The sequence below is a fragment of the Trichechus manatus genome, unplaced genomic scaffold (assembly GCF_000243295.1).
Source record: "Trichechus manatus latirostris isolate Lorelei unplaced genomic scaffold, TriManLat1.0 scaffold00011, whole genome shotgun sequence".
NCBI classification, from domain to species: Eukaryota; Metazoa; Chordata; class Mammalia; order Sirenia; family Trichechidae; genus Trichechus; species Trichechus manatus.
The window spans coordinates 11,626,450-11,647,255 of record NW_004443947.1 but is presented as its reverse complement, the minus strand read 5'-3'; the positions used below and the strand labels follow the sequence as shown (position 1 = coordinate 11,647,255).

Below are 20,806 nucleotides of genomic sequence, written 5' to 3'. Positions count from 1 at the left end.
ACGCATGAGGTGCATTGTCCAGAATGGAAGGTGAGAATTTTACTGCTGAACCAGCACTTCCCTCTCTCCTATCTTACTAGGGTACTTATTAAAATGCACCCACAGAGAATCTGGTTTGACAGGCAGGGGTGGGTGGTAGGAATCTTCATATTTAACAAATCTCCAGGTGATTCCCATGCAGGTGGTCCCTGGGCCATATTTTACGCAGTTGTTTTAGAATTTGATCAATCTCAGGACCCACCCCAGTCCCCTGAGGCATATAAACTGGATGACCTCGAGTAAATAGCCTTTCCAGACTGTGTAGAACAGAGATGGAAAATTCAAGTGCCTTCAAGGGCTAGGCAGGGAACACAATGTGCAAATTGCTTGGCTTGTATGAGATAATAGGAAGTTCTGGAGCCTATGAAAAACTGCTCTACCTATGAGTATGTAAAGGAAAAGAACTCTTAACCTACCATGCCGGCCAAACAACACAGACATAGCCTCCAAGTGTCAGTGCTTACCTGCTAAACAGCCTCATAAGACCAAGGAGTCTCTCCATTGTCTTCTCTCCCTATGAGTGGCTTCTCTACCCTGACACTGTATTTAATACTAATGTGGCACTAAGAATAGGTGGGAACAAAGCCATTTATTCAGGGGGATTTTTTTTTTTGTTTTTGAGACAAGATTGGGATGTGGTTCTGTTGATGGAAACTTCTTCGTGTAAGATACTGGAGATAAACTGGGCAGGTACATCTAGGCGGAATTCACACTTAGGGTTTTAAAATCCATTCTTACCAGGGACCTCACTTCTCCCAAGCCACTGCACTTCAGTCTGGGTTTCTGAAATTCTGTTAGTTGAAAAACTTTCAAGTGGTCTTTCTTCCCTACCACCATTCCCTTTGTGGGGCGGGCAGGGGGCGGGGGAAAGGCATCATAATAAATATCAGTAGCATCAGGAGTGATCAAAAATTAAATTCACTTTCCAGGTCATGACTCAGAAGGTCTTATGAATTTTGAATGCGCACATCATAGTGACTCCAATAGGATGGAGAAAGGACAGTAAAACATAGCCAAGCTTTAAATTACCTGGACTTCACAAAAAATTAGAGCAGTAGCTTAAATCATGTAAGAGATATAGGTTGGGGCAGTGAGTGAACTTGTCATTTTTCACTGAAATTACTATCTGGCTGCGTAATCAAGCTAGGCTTTAAAAATGAATGGGGGGGGGCTTTGGGAGCGAGCTGGGGAAGCAGGGACACCACGAGATTAATGGCCTAAGGTTTTAAATATTAAGACTTATATTTATACAGCTCCTCCAGCAGGAATGCTGCCAAGGGGAGGGAAGAAGTGCATGCTTAGGCCTGGCTCATTATGCTGGTTTCCACTTCTGGAATTGTACCAGGAGAAAATCTCATTTGGTTTAGATTTGCAGGGAGATGGGAAGTTGGCTTCTTGAGATATGAAGGTAAAGCCTACCAATGCCACTGTTTCACTGGGATGTTTATTTTTAACATGAAAGGAATTGGCAGATACTTAACCTCTTTAATGTAGGCCCTCCCACTCAAGGGAAACCAATGAATCAGCATGGAGTGGAAGCAAAACACAGGATCAAGTCCACACAAATTTCTAACCACCCTCTCTCTTCCCTCTGTGGGGAGCCAGAGAGAGAAAGTGAGCAGAATGGAAATGGCATCTTGATTACTGGGCTATGACAAATGATTTCTTACCCTAGAAAAGGGATAGGAGTCTCATTCCAAACTCTTAAAATCTATAGAGAGCAATGGTTGGGCCATTTCTGAATCCTACTAGCCTCTCTTCAGAGAGCCCAGCTTTGAGTGACTCACAGAGCAGTGCTCTGGGTCATCATGTGATGGAGAAGGATGATGATGACATTGTCACAGTGATTGGGATGAGGGCACGAATGCAATGATGCCATCAATGGCTGCTGTGGGAAGGAAGTTACAGTAGTGTTGGTGTCACCAGGTATTGGTATGATGCAGTGGTGGTAATGACATTGTTACAGTGGTAATGGGGATGTTGGGGATAATCATGGCCAAGTCATGTGTTTTAGGAGAATAAGAACCCTCTAAGACTTCTTATCTCATTTAGAATATATAATATAAAGTACTCATCATGGTCTAAAGGTTTCATGTGATCCAGCCCCCACCTACCTCTCCAACACAATAACCATCACTTTCCCCTTCACTCACTCCACTCAAGCCACACTGTCCTCTTCGTTGTTCCAAAAACCATCCATGTACACTCCCCAGGATCTTTTATTTGCTTTTCCCACTGCCTGGGGACCTCTCCCCTGGGAGATCTTCATGACTTGTTCCCTTTATTCCGGTCACCTGCATACAGAGGCCTTTGCTGGCAAACCCACCTAGAATGTCACCCCACCCTCATTCTCTGTTCCCTTCTCTTCTTTTGTTTTATTTTTTGGTACTTGTCATTTTCTGATATTTACTGGCTTATTTTCTATGTTCTCTCATTCGAATGTAAGCTCCATGAAAGCAGACTTTATTTTTGTTCACTGCTGCATCCACAGGTCCTGGCATAGTACCTTGCACACGGTAGATGCTAGATAGTCAGTACGTACTTGTTGAGTGAATGTATGCTCAGTTGTAGGGCTGCTGGTAACAGTGGTGTAGACAGATGCTGGACTATTGACAACTCTCTACTGAAACTCCCAAAGTCAAGGGATAATGAAAATGGTGATATGGGCTTTATAGGCGAACTCATTTCTACCTCCCACATGTACAATTTTAGTTTGCTCTGGTTGCACAGGAGCCCTGGTGGCACAGTGGTTAAGCATTCATCTGCTAACCAGAAGGCCGGCAGGTTGAATCCACCAGTTGCTCCTTGGAAAACCCATGGAGCAATTCTATTCTGTCCTACAGGGTTGCTATGAGTCAGAATCGACTCAACGGCAACAGGTTTGGTTTTGGTTTCTGGTTGGAAAGCCCTTAGTTCTACATGTGTAGGCCCACACACTTCACGTGAAACACTTCTGAACCTTACCTCCCAATCTCAGGAGAGCATTCCAGGTCTGAAACTGAACTGCCCAGGAGACATGTGGTGCCACTACACACTACATATTACCCCAACACAGAAAACATTTGGGCTCTTTTCTTTGCAAGGGAAACTCACATTCGCTTCAGTTTCTTGTACTGGGTGAAGGCTCCTGCTGGGATGGACTTGATGGAGTTCTGTTCCAGGCGTCTAGGAACCAGAGCAAAGGAGAGTCAGTTAACCAGCCACCTGTCCACAAGTAGCTAGAGAAGGCTTACTGCTTTCTCTGACCTTAGAACAAGATGGTCCCTCTCATCACAGGGCACGAGTGCTGCTTGGGGGAGACAAGGCAGCCAGAGAGCTCATTTTCTGGTCTATAGAGCACCCATCCAAGGGTCTAACTCCTCTTGAAGAAAGCTACAAAAAGTGCCTTCTCCTTGAGGACTCGTGGTCCTTGCTTACTGAAAACTTCCTTTGGGGGCAGCTATCATCTTCAGAAAAACAAACCTTCAGGAAGTAACCAGAGTTCCAAAAAGTCAAAAGGATAAAGAGAAAGAAGAGTAAAAAGAGATAGGCCACAGGCCAGCCATGCCCATCTGTCATGGAACCATGTCACTCTTCAATTAAATACCCAATCACACTGCTAATAGGGTACTATGCAGCAGAAATGTCCACGGCTGACTTCACAGCTGGGCTTTTCAATGGGCTGTTCTGATATGGTGGAGAAACAGCCTTAAAGTCTTTAGGCTCCCAGGCTGACATTCATCAGATTACTCCCTGACAACCTGCAGGCCCTAGGGGCCCAGACTGGACCACCTCCCTGGGCTACTACTGGAGTCTGTGGCTTTAACCTCTCATGGAGTTTCCTGAAATGCTTCCTCCTCTATTACTCTGAAATGAACAAGAGATTCTGCAAGCCTGGGGCCCAGAACTTCCTTGGAAGAAATGGAGCCATGGGGAGTGGGTGAGCATTTCCATTCTCTATTCTTTCATTCCTCAAATGACTTCCTGTCACCCTGAACAGGTGTGGTGAGTAGCAGGCATAAGGGTGAGGTGGTTCCTCGATTAGAGGTGATGAATGATGACCTGGCCCAGGCTAAGCGCTCAGCATCTCATCCTCATTCATCTCCCTTCTCTCTAAGGTGCAGGTCTTTTCATCACCTCCTCATTGGGCATGGATGCTCCCCGAACCCTTAGCTGGGAAGACACAGAAAAGGTGTGTGTGTGTAGGGGGTGTGGAGCAGAAGCGCTAGAGGGGCGGACTGGCTCCCTCCAAGGCTACATCTAGCGGATTCACATTCTGGCTGGGACAAACCCATTCATCTTGAAGAGTAATCCCCACTGCAGAGTGGGGGAGACAGTCATATTAATTTGTGCCTCTGCGATCTCATCTTCATTGGGGGAGCAGAGTATTTGTTACTGGAACAGTTAATGGAGCAGTTTGCCAGCAATTTTCCCATTTCAAACAACATCTCGGCTGCTAATGTGGAATGGTTTGTCAGGCCTACCCATAACACAGACAAATCACTCTCCAGGCAAAAGGAAGGGGGGACAGTGGGGAAGAGGAAGGGTGGGTGAGGAGAGAGAGGGAGCATCAGGACAGATCATTCTTGGCTGCCAGATGAATAGAGTCTACAAATGAGACTGCCACGGTCTATTAACAATGCCTTTGTGCCTTGCTGAAGGGGGGCAGGCAGAGTGCTTTGCTGGGAATGTGGGCACAGGGGAGCTGGGCAGGCCTGGTGAGCGGGGGCCTGGCTGACTGGCTCACAGTGGGTCATGAAAGCTGGCCACATGGTCTCAGAGACTGTGGGCTACTGGATACAGCCACCCACAGGGCAGGCTGCTTTGACTGAGAAGCTCCAAGGACATTCTTGTTTTCCAGCTGGGTGGAGAGTTCAGCAGGGATTTCTCAGCCAAGGCAGCAGATCCGTGGATCTCTGGGGCTGCCAGTCAGGTGGCAAATGCTCCCTGGGAATCCTGTGATTCACCTGCCACTTTGGCAAGGGACTTCAGCTGGATGATGCCTCTGGATAGAGTCACAGTCTGGGAGGATGGCAACCCGCTCAGCTTTTGCAAGAGGATCCACTACTCCCAGATGCTGGCCAAGAGCCCATGCAAGCCAGATTGGGTGTGTGAGGTATGCTGGCTCTCTATGTGGCTCATAATCAGCTGACCTCCATTTTAGTGAAGTGTGGAAAAGCTAAGGATGAGCAGGATGTGATACTTGTTCCCAAGGAGTTTAATCATCTGGTGATAGAGGGAGGACCAACCCAAGATGGTCTATCTTAGTCCATCGCAGAACCAAATTTATACTGCTTCCATGTTTAGAAGAGCTATCCTTTATGGAGTCTAGTTGATTGACAGCTATCATCTCTTTTAATCCTTACCATACAAGGTAAGCTGTACTGGCCCTGTTTTGTGGGCAAGGAAAATGAAACTTAAGGGATCAAATAATCTGTCCAAAGTCACAAAGCTAGGAAGTAGCAGAACCGAAGATGCCCCATTTCCATCTATTAGACATACTGTCTCTTTTTGAAGACAGAGAAACTGAGGCCCAGAGACTAAAGGGTTTTCCCCAAAGTCACAGAAAGTTTTACAGGATTAAGACCACAGTGTTGATTCTGATACATCGTGCAGTTTCTGCAGAAATAGGTAAAAAGGCTGTAGGAGTGGAGGGAAGATGGAATATAGATGTGAAGGTGTGGTTTCTGAACAAAGAACTCAAATCTTAGCTTGTTACCCTGGCAGAGGCATTGCTCTGTGTCCTGGACTCTCCAGACTTGTGTGCTCTGGGGAATGGTTTTGGTGTCTGCTGTCTCTAAGTTTCTGATGCTGCTTTGGTTACTGGCTGAACATCTAACCTCTTAGGAAGTGCCAAAGCCATGGCATGATTTGAGTTAATCTTGCCTGAGAGGGCATCAGGGATTTGTCTGTGGGTAGGCATGAATGGTCAGTGTACTTTAAATGTAAAAGCAAGGATGTGGATAAAAAATAATAAGACCTAATATACATCAAGCACTTATTGTATGTCAGGCATGGGGTTAAGAATTTTACATAGACAGTCTCACTCAAAATTTACATCTCCATGAGGCAGATCCAATTAGTTATTACCAGACCCACTTTGAACTTGAGAAAAGAGATTAAGTCACTTGTCCATCTTCACAAAGCCAGGACGAGCTAGAGCTGGGACTCAAACCCAAATCCATCCAATTCGAAAGCCCGAACACTCCATCACTGAGCTTTACTGAATACCCTTTGGAGTCGAGACACCTCCATCCTTTGGGTCATTGCCAGCTCATGGTCAGGGAAAACGGCTGCTCTGTCAAGGGAGTAAGGCCGGTGTCTGCACGCATACGTGTGTGTGTGCGTGTGCATGTTCACACCTAAAAAGTCTATGCAGCCCGTACCCCCGGTAGGTTTTGAACAGAGCTCTGTCCCGCAAACTGGAAAAAACGATACTATGCTGCATACTCGCAGTGAAAAAAATCAGTGTAAAAGGCAAAAAAGAAGCATTAGCAACAGTGCAAAATTGTCACATTTAGGGATGTGTCTGAAGCCAACAGCTATTTCAGGTCTCTCTTAACTGGCACATGAGTCTTTCTTTGCCTGGCAAACATTCTTCAGGCTGCAGACTGATTTAACAGAACTAGCATAAAAACAAACATACAAATCAAACATCTGAGCATCTTCCTGTACCAGCAAAAGCAATGGGGACTTCTGATGGGAATTTCAGTCATTTGCTCTCTATATTGATTTGTCCCAGTTCCTTGGGTGCTTCCTTAATAATCTATCATTTGCAAACATGTGACTGAACGCAATATATTTCTAGCAATATATAAGTCAACATGATGTCACAAAGAATGGCAGGGCCATAGGTAGTAAAGGGGCCCGGCTGTGAACTCCCCTATAAAGAGGCTCTGGGGCTGGGATGAAATATTGATGGTGGTGGTGGTGATAGCGAGAATGGTGCCAATGATGGACAACTACCATTTATTAGGGGCTTTTGATACGTTAGACACTGTGTCCTTCACACACTGGCTCATTTTATTCTTTTCAATAGGACTATGAAGCAAGTATTATTATCAACATCTTCATTTTATGGATGAAAAAACAGTGGTACAGAGAGGTTAATTTGCCTAAGTCAGGTAGCTAGTAAACGGCAGAACCTGGACTTGAACTCAGGTCTGTGGGATTACAGTGCCTGAGTTCTTAACCCCTAGGCTATACTGCCTCCCCCTAGAAGCCACCTTGGTGGTACTCAGCTATGATTCTTAACTCTTTCCCATCTTTCTTAGTTTTCCTTTGACTTGTGAACTCTTGTTAGGGCACCCAGATTCTGCTGAAGAAAGGAAGCCCCAGCTCTATCCCTTCCTAAAGTCATCTTGGGCCGTTTGGTAGTGAGCAGACAACAGCTCAGAGCCCAGAGGTTCAGTCCCTGATGATTTCCTATGCCTGGAACAGGGCAGAGGGGAACCCCCAAGGTTACAATCTGGGATCAACTTCTGGGGCAAGCCCTTTCTGGCCTCTCTTTTTCTTTACCTTTGCTCCTGGTGGTTCTTTAGAAGGGCAATGAATCCTCAACATCCCGACTGAGTTTATATGCTTGGTCAACAGCAAAGATGAGGAATGTGCACATATCTGACATGAGCCACTCCTAACCTTTTGTCTGCAGAACACCTGGCATTGCCTATGGAAAACAGAAGTGCAGACACAGAGCCAGGTTTGCTGTTTTTATTATATGCTTGTGCCCAGATCCCAGATGCCTCCAACAGAGGAAAATTTTCCATCTTCTAAAAAATGATTGAAGAATGGAATGGGAACTTGATACTAAACCATTCTATACTACTACACACGTATACATGTGCATACCTGTTTCTGCTTTGCAGAGTTCATTTAGCAGGGTCTAAACATTGTGTTAACTTTCTACACATTGTGTTATTTAATCTTCATGGAAAATCTTTAGGTAGGTATGATCATGCCCATTTTGCAAAGGGGGAAACTGAGGATGAGATGTTAAGAAACTTGCCCAAAGAGGCAGAACTGTCATTCAAACCCAGGACTGTTCACTCCAAGTCTCTACTCCTAACTATTCTGTTGTCTGATCAGCTTCTCTTCTGTACCACCTGCCCTATCTCTACCTCATCTCCTCACCTTCCATGTGACAGTCCCCCAGAACGTTTCAAGAATCACTGATATGGGGGTTCTTGAGAGCCCTTCAGCCCTTTCATTCTCTTTGCTGTTTTCTTTTTAGCCACCCCACTCCCTTTTCAATTCCCTGGTGACCAGTGTAAAACAAAACAAAAACAAAAACACAGCTGCCCTCAAGTTGACTTCAACTCATGGTGACTTCGTGAGTGTCAGAGTCGAACTGTGCTCCACAGGGATTTCAGTGGCTGATGTTTCAGAAGCAGGTCATCAGGGCTTTCTTCTGAGGCACCTCTGGGTAGACTTGGACCTTCAACCTTTTGGTTAGTAGCCAAATACATTAACTGTATGCACCACACAGGGACTCCAGTGTAACGGGGGAAATAATTTGTTTTTATTGGGTATCTCTCCACCTTAGATAAACAATGGGATTGAGGTGGGGCAAGCTGCAAAGTGAGGTTACTTTTTCCCTAGATGCTTTCACATATGACCTGGCATTTAATCCAATCCACAGCCTTTGGAAAAGAAATTTAATTCCCTATCAACTCAATTTACCCGCTATAGTAGAGGGCATGAGATTCTGGTTAACACAATGCAGAGATAGAACAAAAATGGGAGACGGTAGGAGCAGTGGTGAGGATGGAGCTCTAGGTCAAGATGCCATCCTCGGGGGCACTGAGGACCCAGGAGGGCAATCTGAAGACACAGAACAAAGGAGTATGTGGGCCTCTGGCTCTTCCCAGAATCCCTTCCTGCCGGAGTCTGGAGCCAGTTCATGGAAACACCAGGAAGCAGCAGGAAGCAACAGTGCAGCTGATGGAGCTCAGCTTCGAGGAAAATCTGCAGTGAACCATCTCACGGTGGGTTTTTGAGAAGAAAGCTATTTTTAGGGGAATTGGTTCTGCTATGTGGGGAGCCCACCACACACACTTCTGAGTTGCTTTGGCTTTGAAAAAATCTAAGACAGTCTGCCAGATTGCTTTGCATGAAAGATGCCCCAACTAAAATGTTGGGGAATGCAGCACCCTCCCCAGGTTAAGGTGGTTTAGGAGAATGGCTAATAGCTAAGGATTGAGGGGGCAGGGGTAGAAGGCTGATATGGTGCCAAGCATCCCTAAAGGAAAAGCACAAATCTGGATTATACAGGTGGCATGGACAAGAGGTAGGATTCTTGATACTAAAAGAGAAAGTAGGGAGGGACAGGGAAACCTGAGGAATGAAAATAGGGAACCCAGGGAGGAAATAGGGAGAGTGCTGACACATTGTGGGGATTGTAACCAATGTCACAGAACAATTATGTATGAACTATTAACTGGAAAACTAATTTGCTATGCAAACTCTTACCTAAAGCACAATAAAACGTTAAAAAAAAAAAAGAGAGAAAGTAAAATTCAGATGTATTGGATGATAAATCAGACACTTTTTATTCATCCTGGGGTTCATCCTGCAATTTCAACTCTGTTGCCTTTTTCCTTGTCTTTCAACCTCCCCCATCTGCTGGTCTTCTCTCATTGCTCAGAGGATGCATTTAGGTAAAGACTTTTAGGTGGCGCAAAGTTTAAGTGCTTGGCTGCTAACTGAAAGGTCACTGGTTTGAACCCACCCAGTGGTTCCACAGGAGAAAAGACCGATCTGCTTCCGTAAAGATTACAGCCTAGGAAACTCTATGGGGCAGTTCTACTGTGTCCTATAGCGTCACTATGAGTTGGAATTGACTTGCCAGCACACAACAACAGACCAACACACAGGTCCCCACATGCAGGCTTTGCTGCCCAAAGGAGCAAGCAGGTTCCTCCCCTCACCCCCAGAATCTCTTACATCTCATTGCTCCACGACCCTAACCATAGAGACTTGCCTCATCTGCTTTAATTTCTCAGCTTTATTTCACTACAGAAGAGAACATGCAAGAGCAGCAAGAGAGAAAGAAGGTGCGGGCGATCCATCTGGTAGGCTGTGGCTGCCAAGTAATCAGGGGCAGTCTTATTACCCCATCCACACACGTTTCCATGCAGATGAGCTACTACTAGGTTCAATTTATAATGCAAGTGTCTAGTCTATTTGTAGAACCTATTCTCTTAACTGCAGCCATTCTAGAAACTGATCTCGCTTCATGGAGCCATTACTCACCCCAATGTGCCAGACACAATGCTAGGCATTTTTTCAGCATACATTCATTTAACCTTCACAAGAACCATTAAGGAGGTCCTATTAGCCTCCACATTTGACAGTTGAGGAAACCGAGACTCAGAAAAGTTATTTGTCAATCGCTACAAGGTAGAACCAGAGAAAAAATACAAGTCGGCCTGAATCCCTGGTCATTCACTCTTCACTGCCAGTTTGCTGCTATCTGTGGCTCCTTATTTCTGGAAATTGTCTAGCTAGGCTGGTCATCCTCAGACTTTTGGATTTCATAGGGTAGGAGATTACAGAACTTTTATTTTGGGAAATAAGGCAATCTGTTTTTGTGTGTGTATGTGCATTTGACATACAGAGAAATATATATATGTATACAAAATCTCTCTCTCTCTCTATATATAGAGGTAGATAGATATAAATATACATATAAAGTCTATGAGTGGTATAAATGGTAATGCACTTGGCTGCTAACCCAAAGGTTGGAGGAAAGAGTCTACCTTGAGGCACCTCAAAAGAAAGGTCTGGTGATCTCCTTCTGAAAAATCAGCCATTGAAAGCCCAGTGGAGCACAGTTTTACTCTGACACACATGGGGCTGCCATGAGTTGGAATGTGACTCAATGGCAACTGTTTATATCTATAAAATCTAAGGAGTCCTGGTGGCGGAATGGTTAAAGCACTCAGTTGCTAATCTCCCTTCAATGGTCATCATTTTATAACGTAAAGGGCATTTTTAATAACAACAATGATAGAATAAGGAAGTTCATGAACTCACAATAAAGGATACTACTTTAAACCGAATATTTTTGTCCAGCGAGAAAACTCATTACAATGTTCTTGTTTTTTCTCATTTTACTTCTATCAGGAAAAACTCAGTAATAATTGGACAATCTTTTAGTAATCACTATTCTAACTTGTCAATGTCCCTTTTAAAATGCAATGTCAAAACATGAGCCCGAGAGTGGAGGTTTGGGTTGGCCAGCATGGGTCCCACCAGTGATGTGGGTATCTGTGATTTCTCTCTCCCAGAGACTTGAGCTGTGTCAGCCTGTGAGATCCAAGCAGGTGAGGCAGTGGGCGGGCCCAGAGCCCCTGAATCAGGGGTGAGGGGTGGGGGTGGGGGGGTCACTGGCTTTGACTTGATGCCCTAGACTGGATTCTTTCTTAGAGTGTGGTTTTAAAACCAGGCCAGGTTAAGTCTGTGACTGTCAAAGAGAAAAGACAAAACCTGGCAGATGGAGAAAGAAATGAGGTGTGGCAGAAGAAAGGAATGATCTGTGGGAATCTGAAATGTGATGAGTGTGTGGTAGGAATTCTGTCTTGAACATTGATCTGGGAAGGACCAGAATCCTACCCTGGCATGGAAGGAAAGGGAAGGAGAGGGCTCTTATGGGGAAGAAGAGAAAGGAGCTAACTGGGTAGAAAAAGAGATGGCGGGGATGGGGGAAGGTGAGGTGAAGTGGAAAGACCATGGGTGGGGGGAGAGAGAGAAGGAGGAAAGCAGATCAAGGGAAGGAGAAAATAACAAAGGGGGAAACGGTGGAGAAATGGAGGAACAGCAGGGACACAACTAGGGAGAAATGGTGAAAGTAGGAAATCAAAGGGATGAGCAGGAGAGGTAGGTGAGGTCTAAGCAAATTCCCCAGAAAGAGGGGATCTCCAAAGCTAGAGCAATGGGCCAAGAGACATGGTGAAGAGTTACAGTAAAACACAAAGTTGATGAATTGTTGGTGCTTGGCTGAAAGGTAGACTGAGGGCTGAGTGAAGATGGATCAAGGCCACAGAAGGTGTGGGCATCAGGCAAAAAGGCCTCCTTACTGACTAGCTCCATCCTGCAGGAAGGGTTGGGAGGCATGGATTGTGAGGCATTGGGGCCAGAAAAGAAAGTTTACAGGGAACCAAAGAAAAGCTGGCAAAGTAGATGAAGAAAGGAGAAGAAATGGAAGCTCTGCTATTTAAGTCATATGTTTTTCCCATCTCAAGCAGGATAAACCAAAATCCTTAGGATGGCCCCATGGTCTGTCCCCTCATTACCTCTCTGACCTCATCTCCTACTACTCTCTTGTGCTAGTTAATGTTAGGTGTCAACTTGGCTAGGCCACGATTCTCAGTATTATGTAATTATCCTCCATTTCATGATCCGATGTAATTATCCTTCATTTTGTGATGTCATGTAATCACCTCCATGGTATGATCTTATGTAATCAGCTAATCAATTGCAAGGGAGTTTCCCTCGGGGTGTGGCCTGCACCCAATATATATATGGATGTTCTGGCAAAGCTCACTTGCTTGCTCCGGATCCTGTTTCCGGCTCATCATCATTTGACCTCCGGTTCCTGGGACTTGAGCCAGCAGCTGGTCTTCTGACCTGCCGACTTTGGGATTCACCAGCTCTACAGCCATGTGAGCCAGCAGTCTGTCATCTGACCTGCCGACTTTGGGATTCATTGGCTTCCGCAGCCCTGTGAGCCAGCAGCCTGCCATATGACCTGCTGATTCTGGGTTCATCAGCCTCTACAACCATGTGAGTCAGGAGAAGCCTCCAGCCAACACCTGACTCATGGACTTAGGGACTTGCCAGCCTCCACAACTGTGTGCCATTTCATTGAGATAAATCTCTCTCTCTTTCTCTCTGTATATATATACATACACATGCTTCATTGGTTTTGCTTCTCTAGAGATCCCAGACTATGACATCTCCCTTTTGTTCCCTTTTATTTATTGCACTCCAGCTTCACTGGCCTTCTGCCACACCAAGCATGCTTTGTACCACAGGGCTTTTGCACTTGTTATTCCCTCTACCTGTAACACTCTTCCTCTAGAACCTCTTGTTTGTTTTTTTCTCTCACCCACTTCAAGTCCTTTCCCTCCTTCTTTTGTCTCCTCCCACATTCTAATGCAGTATCTAATTTACTTCTTTACTTTATTGTTTATCTCCCCACTAGAATGCGATCATCATGAGGGCAGAGATTTTGTTTGTTGCTGTCTCTGCACAGCACAGTACAATGACTGGAATGCAGTAGGCTCTCAATAGACATTTGAATGAATGCATGAATGAATGAAAGCATCAGTGGGCCATCTGACTGGAATGAGTTGGGAATAGAAGGGGCATGCATAGGAGGAGAAGAAGCAGATTGCTGAGGGCAATGTGTGCCTTTTACTTGGATGGGCTTTGTCTAATAATATTTCCAGTTGGAGGTCTCATCTAATGATACTTTTAATAAAGCCATCCAAAGGTGGGGCTAGAAATGAAAACAACTGTTGTCATTAAAGAGTCACAGAAGCGCCCTCCAGCTGTCATCTTGAGTTCAGTCTTGACTGACTGACCCTGTACTCCATCCAGAATCAGACACTGGCCATTTTCTAATGTATGAAGGAAGAGTATGTAAGACTGAGCTATGTGAGTAAACTAATTTTACTGTAATTTTAGAAATTACAGTAACATAGAAACACAGAAACACACAGTCTTCTCTCTTTACCTAGAGTACAAAAATCTGATTTGAAATGATTAGAAGCTCAGACCCTTTCTCGCACAGTGGTAGTTAGCCTTTTTACCCTTTTATCCTCCTCCACCATCACCACCACCACCATCTTATAGAGCACTTGCCATGTGCCAGGGACTGTATTAAGTGCTTCACATGCAGTACTTCATTTAGTTTTCACAATGACCCACTGAAAAGTAATACTATAATTATTATATTACTGTAGATAAGAAAACAAAGGATGAAAGGGAGCAATTATTTTGTCCAAAGTCACACAGCTAGTAAATGGTACAGCCAGGATAAAAATGCAGTGTGATTCTAGGGCAGGGATCAGCAAACATTTTCTGTAAAGGGCCAGCTAGTACATATTTTAGGCTTTGTGGGGTATAGGTCTCTGTTTCAGCTGCTCATTTCTGCCCTTGTAGTATTAAAAAAGGCATAGATAATACATAAACCAATAGGCATAGCTGTGTCACAATAAAACTTTATCGACAAAATAGGCAGTGGCCCAGGGGCTGTCATTTGCTAACTCTGCTCCAGAGTCTACGCTCTTGACCACTGTGCTATCATATCTAAACTCCAGGCTCCTCGGGAAAGCTGGGACAGACAGCAAAAAGATTCCTGATTGGTTTTAATGGTTAACTCTAACAGCCCAACATGCTGCCAGCCTGGCGGGAGACTCGCTGAGACAGAGAGGTGAGCTTGCCAGGGACTGAGGGGTGGCAGACGGGACACTTACACTTCAACGATGCCCTCTGGCAGGTTGGTGGGAATCTCCGTCAAGCCCTTTCCTCGACAGTCCACGATGTTGTTACTGCAAGTGCAGGCTGAAGGGCAGGAGAGGGAGTTGGCATTGCAGGACGGAGGCTCTGAATGGGGGCCTGTGGGGCCAGAACACAATGGTCAACTCATGTCAGTGCCAGCAGCCGCCTGGGCCTTTGTGCCCTTTAACCAGCTTCCCAAGGATGCAGCATTACCTGATCCACTATCTGAAAAAAATTATTCCCAGCTGACATCTCTCCTCACCTGGGAGACACAGCTGCCACTGGCTAAATATTCAGCAAAGAGGAGCGATTCTGACCTTGATCTTGCTATTTCTGGATTGTTCCACCTGTTCTGTCTTCCTATCATCCCATTCTTTCAGAAAAAGAGGAGCTCTCAGAGTCAACCTTAAATGGAAATATGCCACTGAAATCCAAACAGCATACACTGGGACCACTGTCTCAGGGTGCCTGGTGTCTAAAGGGCATGCTAGGGGTTTTGGCTTTTACCTGGCGATTGCATACTGACTGTTTATATACCATCAATCCTTTCCCTGGTGGCTGGAGGCCACTATAGCTATCAACACCAGGTGGGAGGAATGTAAGTGGCAGAATTTCCCCATTTGGGGCATTGATGCTGTCGAAGTGTCAATGCAGCCATCAGCACTGACACCCAGGACATTTCCAAACAGCTTTTATGTCTAGAAAACAATAAAACTTATCTCATTAGAAAAAAGGCAAATAAGTTACTATAAATTTTGGAGTTGGCTCTTAATTTTGCTTGAGGTAAGAAACAGTGTGAATTTAAAGGAAAGCGGTAGAACCCCAAGAAAATGGCATCCAGGGAGTTTATTTAGAAAGGTAAATGCAGATAAACATATACATTACTAAACTAACTCAAGATTCAATGAGCTGCCAAGCATCTTAGTCACTTTTGCGGGTGGTCATATCAAATCCCTAATACAAGAAGTAAATCCAAACATTTTAAAGACATTGTAAAACTTTCATGCTATGACCCCTTCCTCAAAGCCAAGGAAAATCTTAAACATGTGGTTAGTTTTTCAAACGTAGGTGTTGTAGTCCAAAAGGCAAACCCAACCCAACAGCCCTGCCAAGACCTCATCCCACCACTGCTGGATCCAACCAGGGGGGGTTGTTTCAATGTCTTTCTAGATCCTCCTCCCACAGCAAGTGGTCACAGGCTGAGATGAAACTCAGCCTAACTCTGCAGACCTCCTCGCTGTTCAGACATGGGACCTCTGGCTGGAAGCTCTCGGATACAGTTTAAACACGCAACATGGAAAATGTCTGCAGGGAAAAGCTTATTTTGGTTTGGCCCCTGTTCACTGGAGACCCTGAATGTGGGAGGCCAGAGCTAGCCCAGCTGCAGCGGCTGAATCTGAGGACTAACCAGGACACTGAGTGAGACAAAGTGAAGGGTCCCAGTCTCCATGTTTAACAGCCCCCACGCTTGTGGGTGTTCTTTCTGTAGGGGCTCAAACTGATGCCTGCCACTTAATTTGGACCATTCACTTTCCTGGAAAATGCCAACCCAATGATCAAAGACTCTTACCTCCCTTGATCTCACTTACACAAAACAAAAATTTTAAATATCCTCTAAGCTTGGATGTTTAGTATTTCAAAGTTACCAGTGGCAAGGGTTTGTGGGGACTATGGAAAATCTCAGAGACTTGGTGATGTATATTGAAATCCCAATTTGGAACATCCTCTTAGAGACACAGGTGATACTGGTTTTGCTCCAAACTGGGAAAGCCTTTAAATTTCTAGGATAATGGCAATCCCGGACAGCCAGCCTGTAAGAGTCTCAGATTAGGGATCAGAGAGTGTTATGGCTGAGGGTGTGGGTTCTGGAACGCTACCACCTCAATCTGAATCCTAATTCTATCGCTTCATTCTTATTTCCCCGTGCCTCAATCTTCCCCATCTTATTTCATAACATGGCTTTGTTGTGAAGGCAAACACAAGTTAACGTGGGCAAGGCATTTAGAAGAATGCATGGCACATGGTAAGGGCTTAGTCATGTTAGATGCTATTATTATTACTACTGTTATCACCATTAGCCCTGCCTCTGCCACTATTTAGCTGTGAGACCTTGGGAAAGCCACAGTACCTCTCTGGGTGTTATCATCTCAGCAAATAAGGGGTTGGGACTGCATGATTTATGAAATCCTTTCTGGGCCTAAAGATGAACTATTCCTGTTCTTCAGAAAAATGGAAGAGAGAAAGATACATACCAGCATCTTTCCCTCCTCCTCTCCTCCTCTCTTTGTAGGTGACAAAGAGGGGCCACAGTGTGAAGGGCTCCCATCCATCACCCACACCCAGAGAGAGACTAGGAGCAGTTTGGCTTCAAATGTCAGGGCTTTTGAAATGCAGATGGAGCTCCCCAAAGAAAACCCGCCATGCCCAGTGGTCTTCCACATCAAGGAGGTGAGTGTGCTTGACAAAAGCAAGGGAGAATTGCTGCACCTCCTGTTTGGGAAATGTCAGAGGCCCCATGCAGGACTGGATTCCGAGCTCCTGTATTCCCACCTACTCAGTATAAGGGTATCCACTGGCCGTTCCTCTTCTGATCCGCCAATATCACTTGGATGGCATGTGTAGCAAAAGAAGGGGAAGAACAGTATATTCAAGGGCTCATATTGGCAAGAAGAAGTTCTGAAATGGAGCTTTTTCAAAGGTGCACCTTCTGACTCCCATGCTGAAATCAATTCAGACCAAACCAGAGCCCGGTTGCAGCTTTGAGTCCCTCTGGGAACTAGCTCAGTCTCTCACATGGTGGCTCTGGTTTTTATAGGGAGTGTGCAGTACATTTCAAGGGACATTGTCAAGGTTAAAAAAAAAAAAAAAACCTTTAGGAAAGATGCCTGAACCAGGTTACTAACAACACCTTTAATTACACAGACAGAAACAACGTAATTATAGCCTCTCTCAGCACTGCCAGCTGTCAGCGTCTCAGCCAGGCATTCACGTTTGGTGAAGACATTGTCCTCTTGTTTAAACAAAACACTTCAGGTTTCAGACGGGGTTGAAAGGTGGGTCCACTTCCGCTGGAAACATTCCTTCCTGATCAATGCCCCATGAACCAGGTCCATTTCCCTACGGGCCTCCGCCTGCTGTCTGAAGTCCCCTTCCCTTAGCTTTCTGTCTCTGGACAGACTGAGACTAGAATGTTGATTCTACAAGGGCAGTCACCTTGTCTAATCTTACCCAGTATTGCATCCCCAGTACCTAAAACATGGTCTGGCACAAAACACGAACTCTATAAGTTGGATGAGTGAGAGGATGAATGAATGAAACCGACCCAGAAACCTGTCAGACGTGAGGCCTGAGCCTTACCGAGCTATAGAGGTACGGTCCTTCTGGAATGGTCCTGAGGGCAGGCTCTCTGAGTCCTAAATGCCCTGGGCTCTTGCAGATAGGATTGGCCATAGGATGGTGGGATAGAGTAGTTATAACCAATAACCAGTTGCCGTTGAGTCAGTTTCGACTCATGATGACCCCATGTGTGTCAGAGTAGAACTGTGTTCCATAGGGTTTCAGCTGCTGACTTTTCGGAAGCAGATCGCCAGGCCTTTCTTCCAAGGTACGTCCGGGTGGACTCAAATTGCCAGCCTTTTGGTTGGCAGCTGAGTGTGTTAAGTCTTTGCACCATCCAGGAACAGAGTGGCTATAAGAGACAGGAATCTCATTCCTGAAGCTTACTTCTTTGTTCACTGTTCTCAGTGCTGGCAAAGGCCATTTGCCCTATCACCTGGGGCTCCCTGTGAGCCTGATTCCACCTGCACAGGTCAGGGTGTTTTAGGCACTCCACTGAACTCTCTCAGCAAGCCCAGCCCTCCCAGCCTTTCCTGTCCACACTGGAGGGTGGGGAGGGTACAGGAGGTAGTGGATTTCCAAGGAGGACAAAGTAGGAAAATACCTACCTTTCTACCCAACAAATTATTTAACCATATCTTGGGAAGCGGAGAAGTGTGGGGATGGAGTTTTTATATCAGGATATCTTTGATGAAAAAGAACTATCTGAACACATGCCTGCATGCATTCTTTTGTATAACATGCTCTCATGGGGTCTCACGAAGTCACTTTGTTCTTGAGTGAGTCTGTCTATTGGGTCCTACTTCCTACTCTCCCAGGCAAAGAAAGTGGCCTTAAATCAGAGCAAACTGATGGACTGGTCTGCAGAACCCCTGCAATCTACTTGCTAAGATGTTCTATTACCTACTTAGGAGCGCATGTGGACTCGCTCTTCACTTCTGTGTAAGTGCCCATGCTATCTGCTCTTGAAACTCCCACAGTGGTACTAACATGCTTCTCCACTCGGGTGGAAGGATGTGCTCGTCCAGAATAGGGAGATGGGGCTGTGAGCCATTCCTTGTCTCCCTCTGGGGGCCCATCACCCCCTTTCTTAATCACTGCCACCACTTTAGCTCTGGTATCTCAGTCTGAAGTCAAAGTTGCCAAGTAAGGAGGTAAGTGGCATGCCCAGCGTTCTGATTTCTCCTAAGACTCCCTGGACTGTGGGCTGATGTCTTGAGGGCAGAGCTCCAGGCATGGAGACAGCTGGCCTTTCCCTGCTTCTCACTGATCATTAAGGGGTGCTTCCCACCAGGGGGGCATTCAGTGAGCGGGAGCAGGGGTGCATTGCCAGCCAAACTTCTCCTAGGGAACATCTCTGTGGTTGCTAGCATAGACACTGTACTCACTATCCTATCTCTGTTTAGTGGACAAGCTCCCCTCCAGTTCTGAGAGAGAAGAAGAGATGGAGCGATGACCAGGGTTACTGGCTCCTGCCCAGGTGCCACATCATCTTTGTTTTCCACCTAGTTGGCAAAATGAGGATGATGATAATGGTGAAAGTGAAAAGCCCTTACTTGTTTGCCCAGGTGAGTGGGGCAAAGATCATAGAACTTTAGAGCTAGAAGGGCCTATGGAGATGGAAACAGAAGCCCAGAGAGAGAGCACTTGCCCAGGGACACAGTGTTGGCCAGAGGAAGAATAATCATCATCTTCATAATAGCAGCTAACACTTATTGAATGTTGCCTATGTGCTAGATACTGCGTTAGGTGCTTTGAATATATTATTTCATTTGATCCTTATAAAACCCATGATTTGCATTCTATTCTTATTATTCCCATTATACTGATAAAGAAACTGAGGAATAGAGAGTTTAAGCGAACTGCCCAAGATCATAGAGCTAGTAAATGACAATCTTTTAACTTTTTAGTCCAGGGCTGTTCTCAACATCTTCTCTGCCAAAAAGATGCCCCAAACGCCTCTGCTTATTGTCATGAAATTGAAAACCACCAGAGTCTGGGGATGTCAGGAGTCAGGAAGAGTAGGCTCAGGGGCCGAGGCACGGGTTGCATAAGCTGCACTGGGGATGGCTGGACACTTTTGTGTTAGAGCTGCATTTATTTCTTTCTGTCTTTAAAGACAAAAAAAAACAAACAACAAAAAAGAACTCAACCAGTAAAGTGCACAGAGTTGAAAAACCCAGTGGCCTTGTGAGCATGGAAATAAATTAATTCCAGTACTCAAATTAAGCATCCCTGTTGGCCCCTGGCCTTCCAAAAGCCAACAACAGACTGCGATGACAATGGGACTTGAACCATTATAATGAGAATATAAATGAGTGTGATTTAAATACCAGAGGTGTGATAATGTTGGGAATGACTAAATAAACCTAATGATCTCATTCCTGCAATGTCCAATTATGGTATTTTAATTAAAATCTCCTAAGGAGATGGGTTGCTAGTCATGGTTTACCTTAATTATCTTTATACTTAGTAACTAGTCCCAAATTAAAGAAAAGAAGAAGAATGGGGAAAGTTTCTGGTTTCCAGGGAGATAAACCTATTTCATTTTTAATAACAAATGAGGAAGTGTTTATTGAGAGGATATCAGGTTCAAACACTGTTCTAGGAATTGGGGCACCTGAAAAAATATTAGATGTGGCCGCTTACCACTAGAAGACAAGATTAATCTTTATGAAAAGAGGAATCTCCCATTCACAAGCCATAGGCAGATAAATGTGAAATGGATGGAACAACTATTGAGGGCTAGTAGATGTTCAAAGGAAAAAGATGATTGATTCAAGAGGTCAAATATTTAAGTAATAACCTTGAATTACAAATAGCGGCCTGTAGAAACCTTTCCGATTAAGGTACAAGGAAATTTAACACATGGAAGATAAATTTTGGAGTTTAAACCCAAAAATAAACCTTTTAGGGTGAAGGTGAAAAAGAAAAAAAAAAAAAAAAA

General features: G+C 45.0%; 1 protein-coding gene across 1 annotated transcript in view; it reads right to left on the bottom strand.

Moving 5' to 3' along the window:
• Nucleotides 1–20,806, bottom strand: part of SLIT3 (slit guidance ligand 3) — a 762,848-nt gene that overhangs the window by 133,388 nt on the left and 608,654 nt on the right. Inside the window, 4 exon segments of the mRNA XM_004371219.2 lie at nucleotides 579–591; nucleotides 2,835–2,866; nucleotides 3,100–3,204; nucleotides 14,499–14,640. Coding sequence (XP_004371276.1) covers nucleotides 579–591; nucleotides 2,835–2,866; nucleotides 3,100–3,204; nucleotides 14,499–14,640 — 292 coding nt within the window.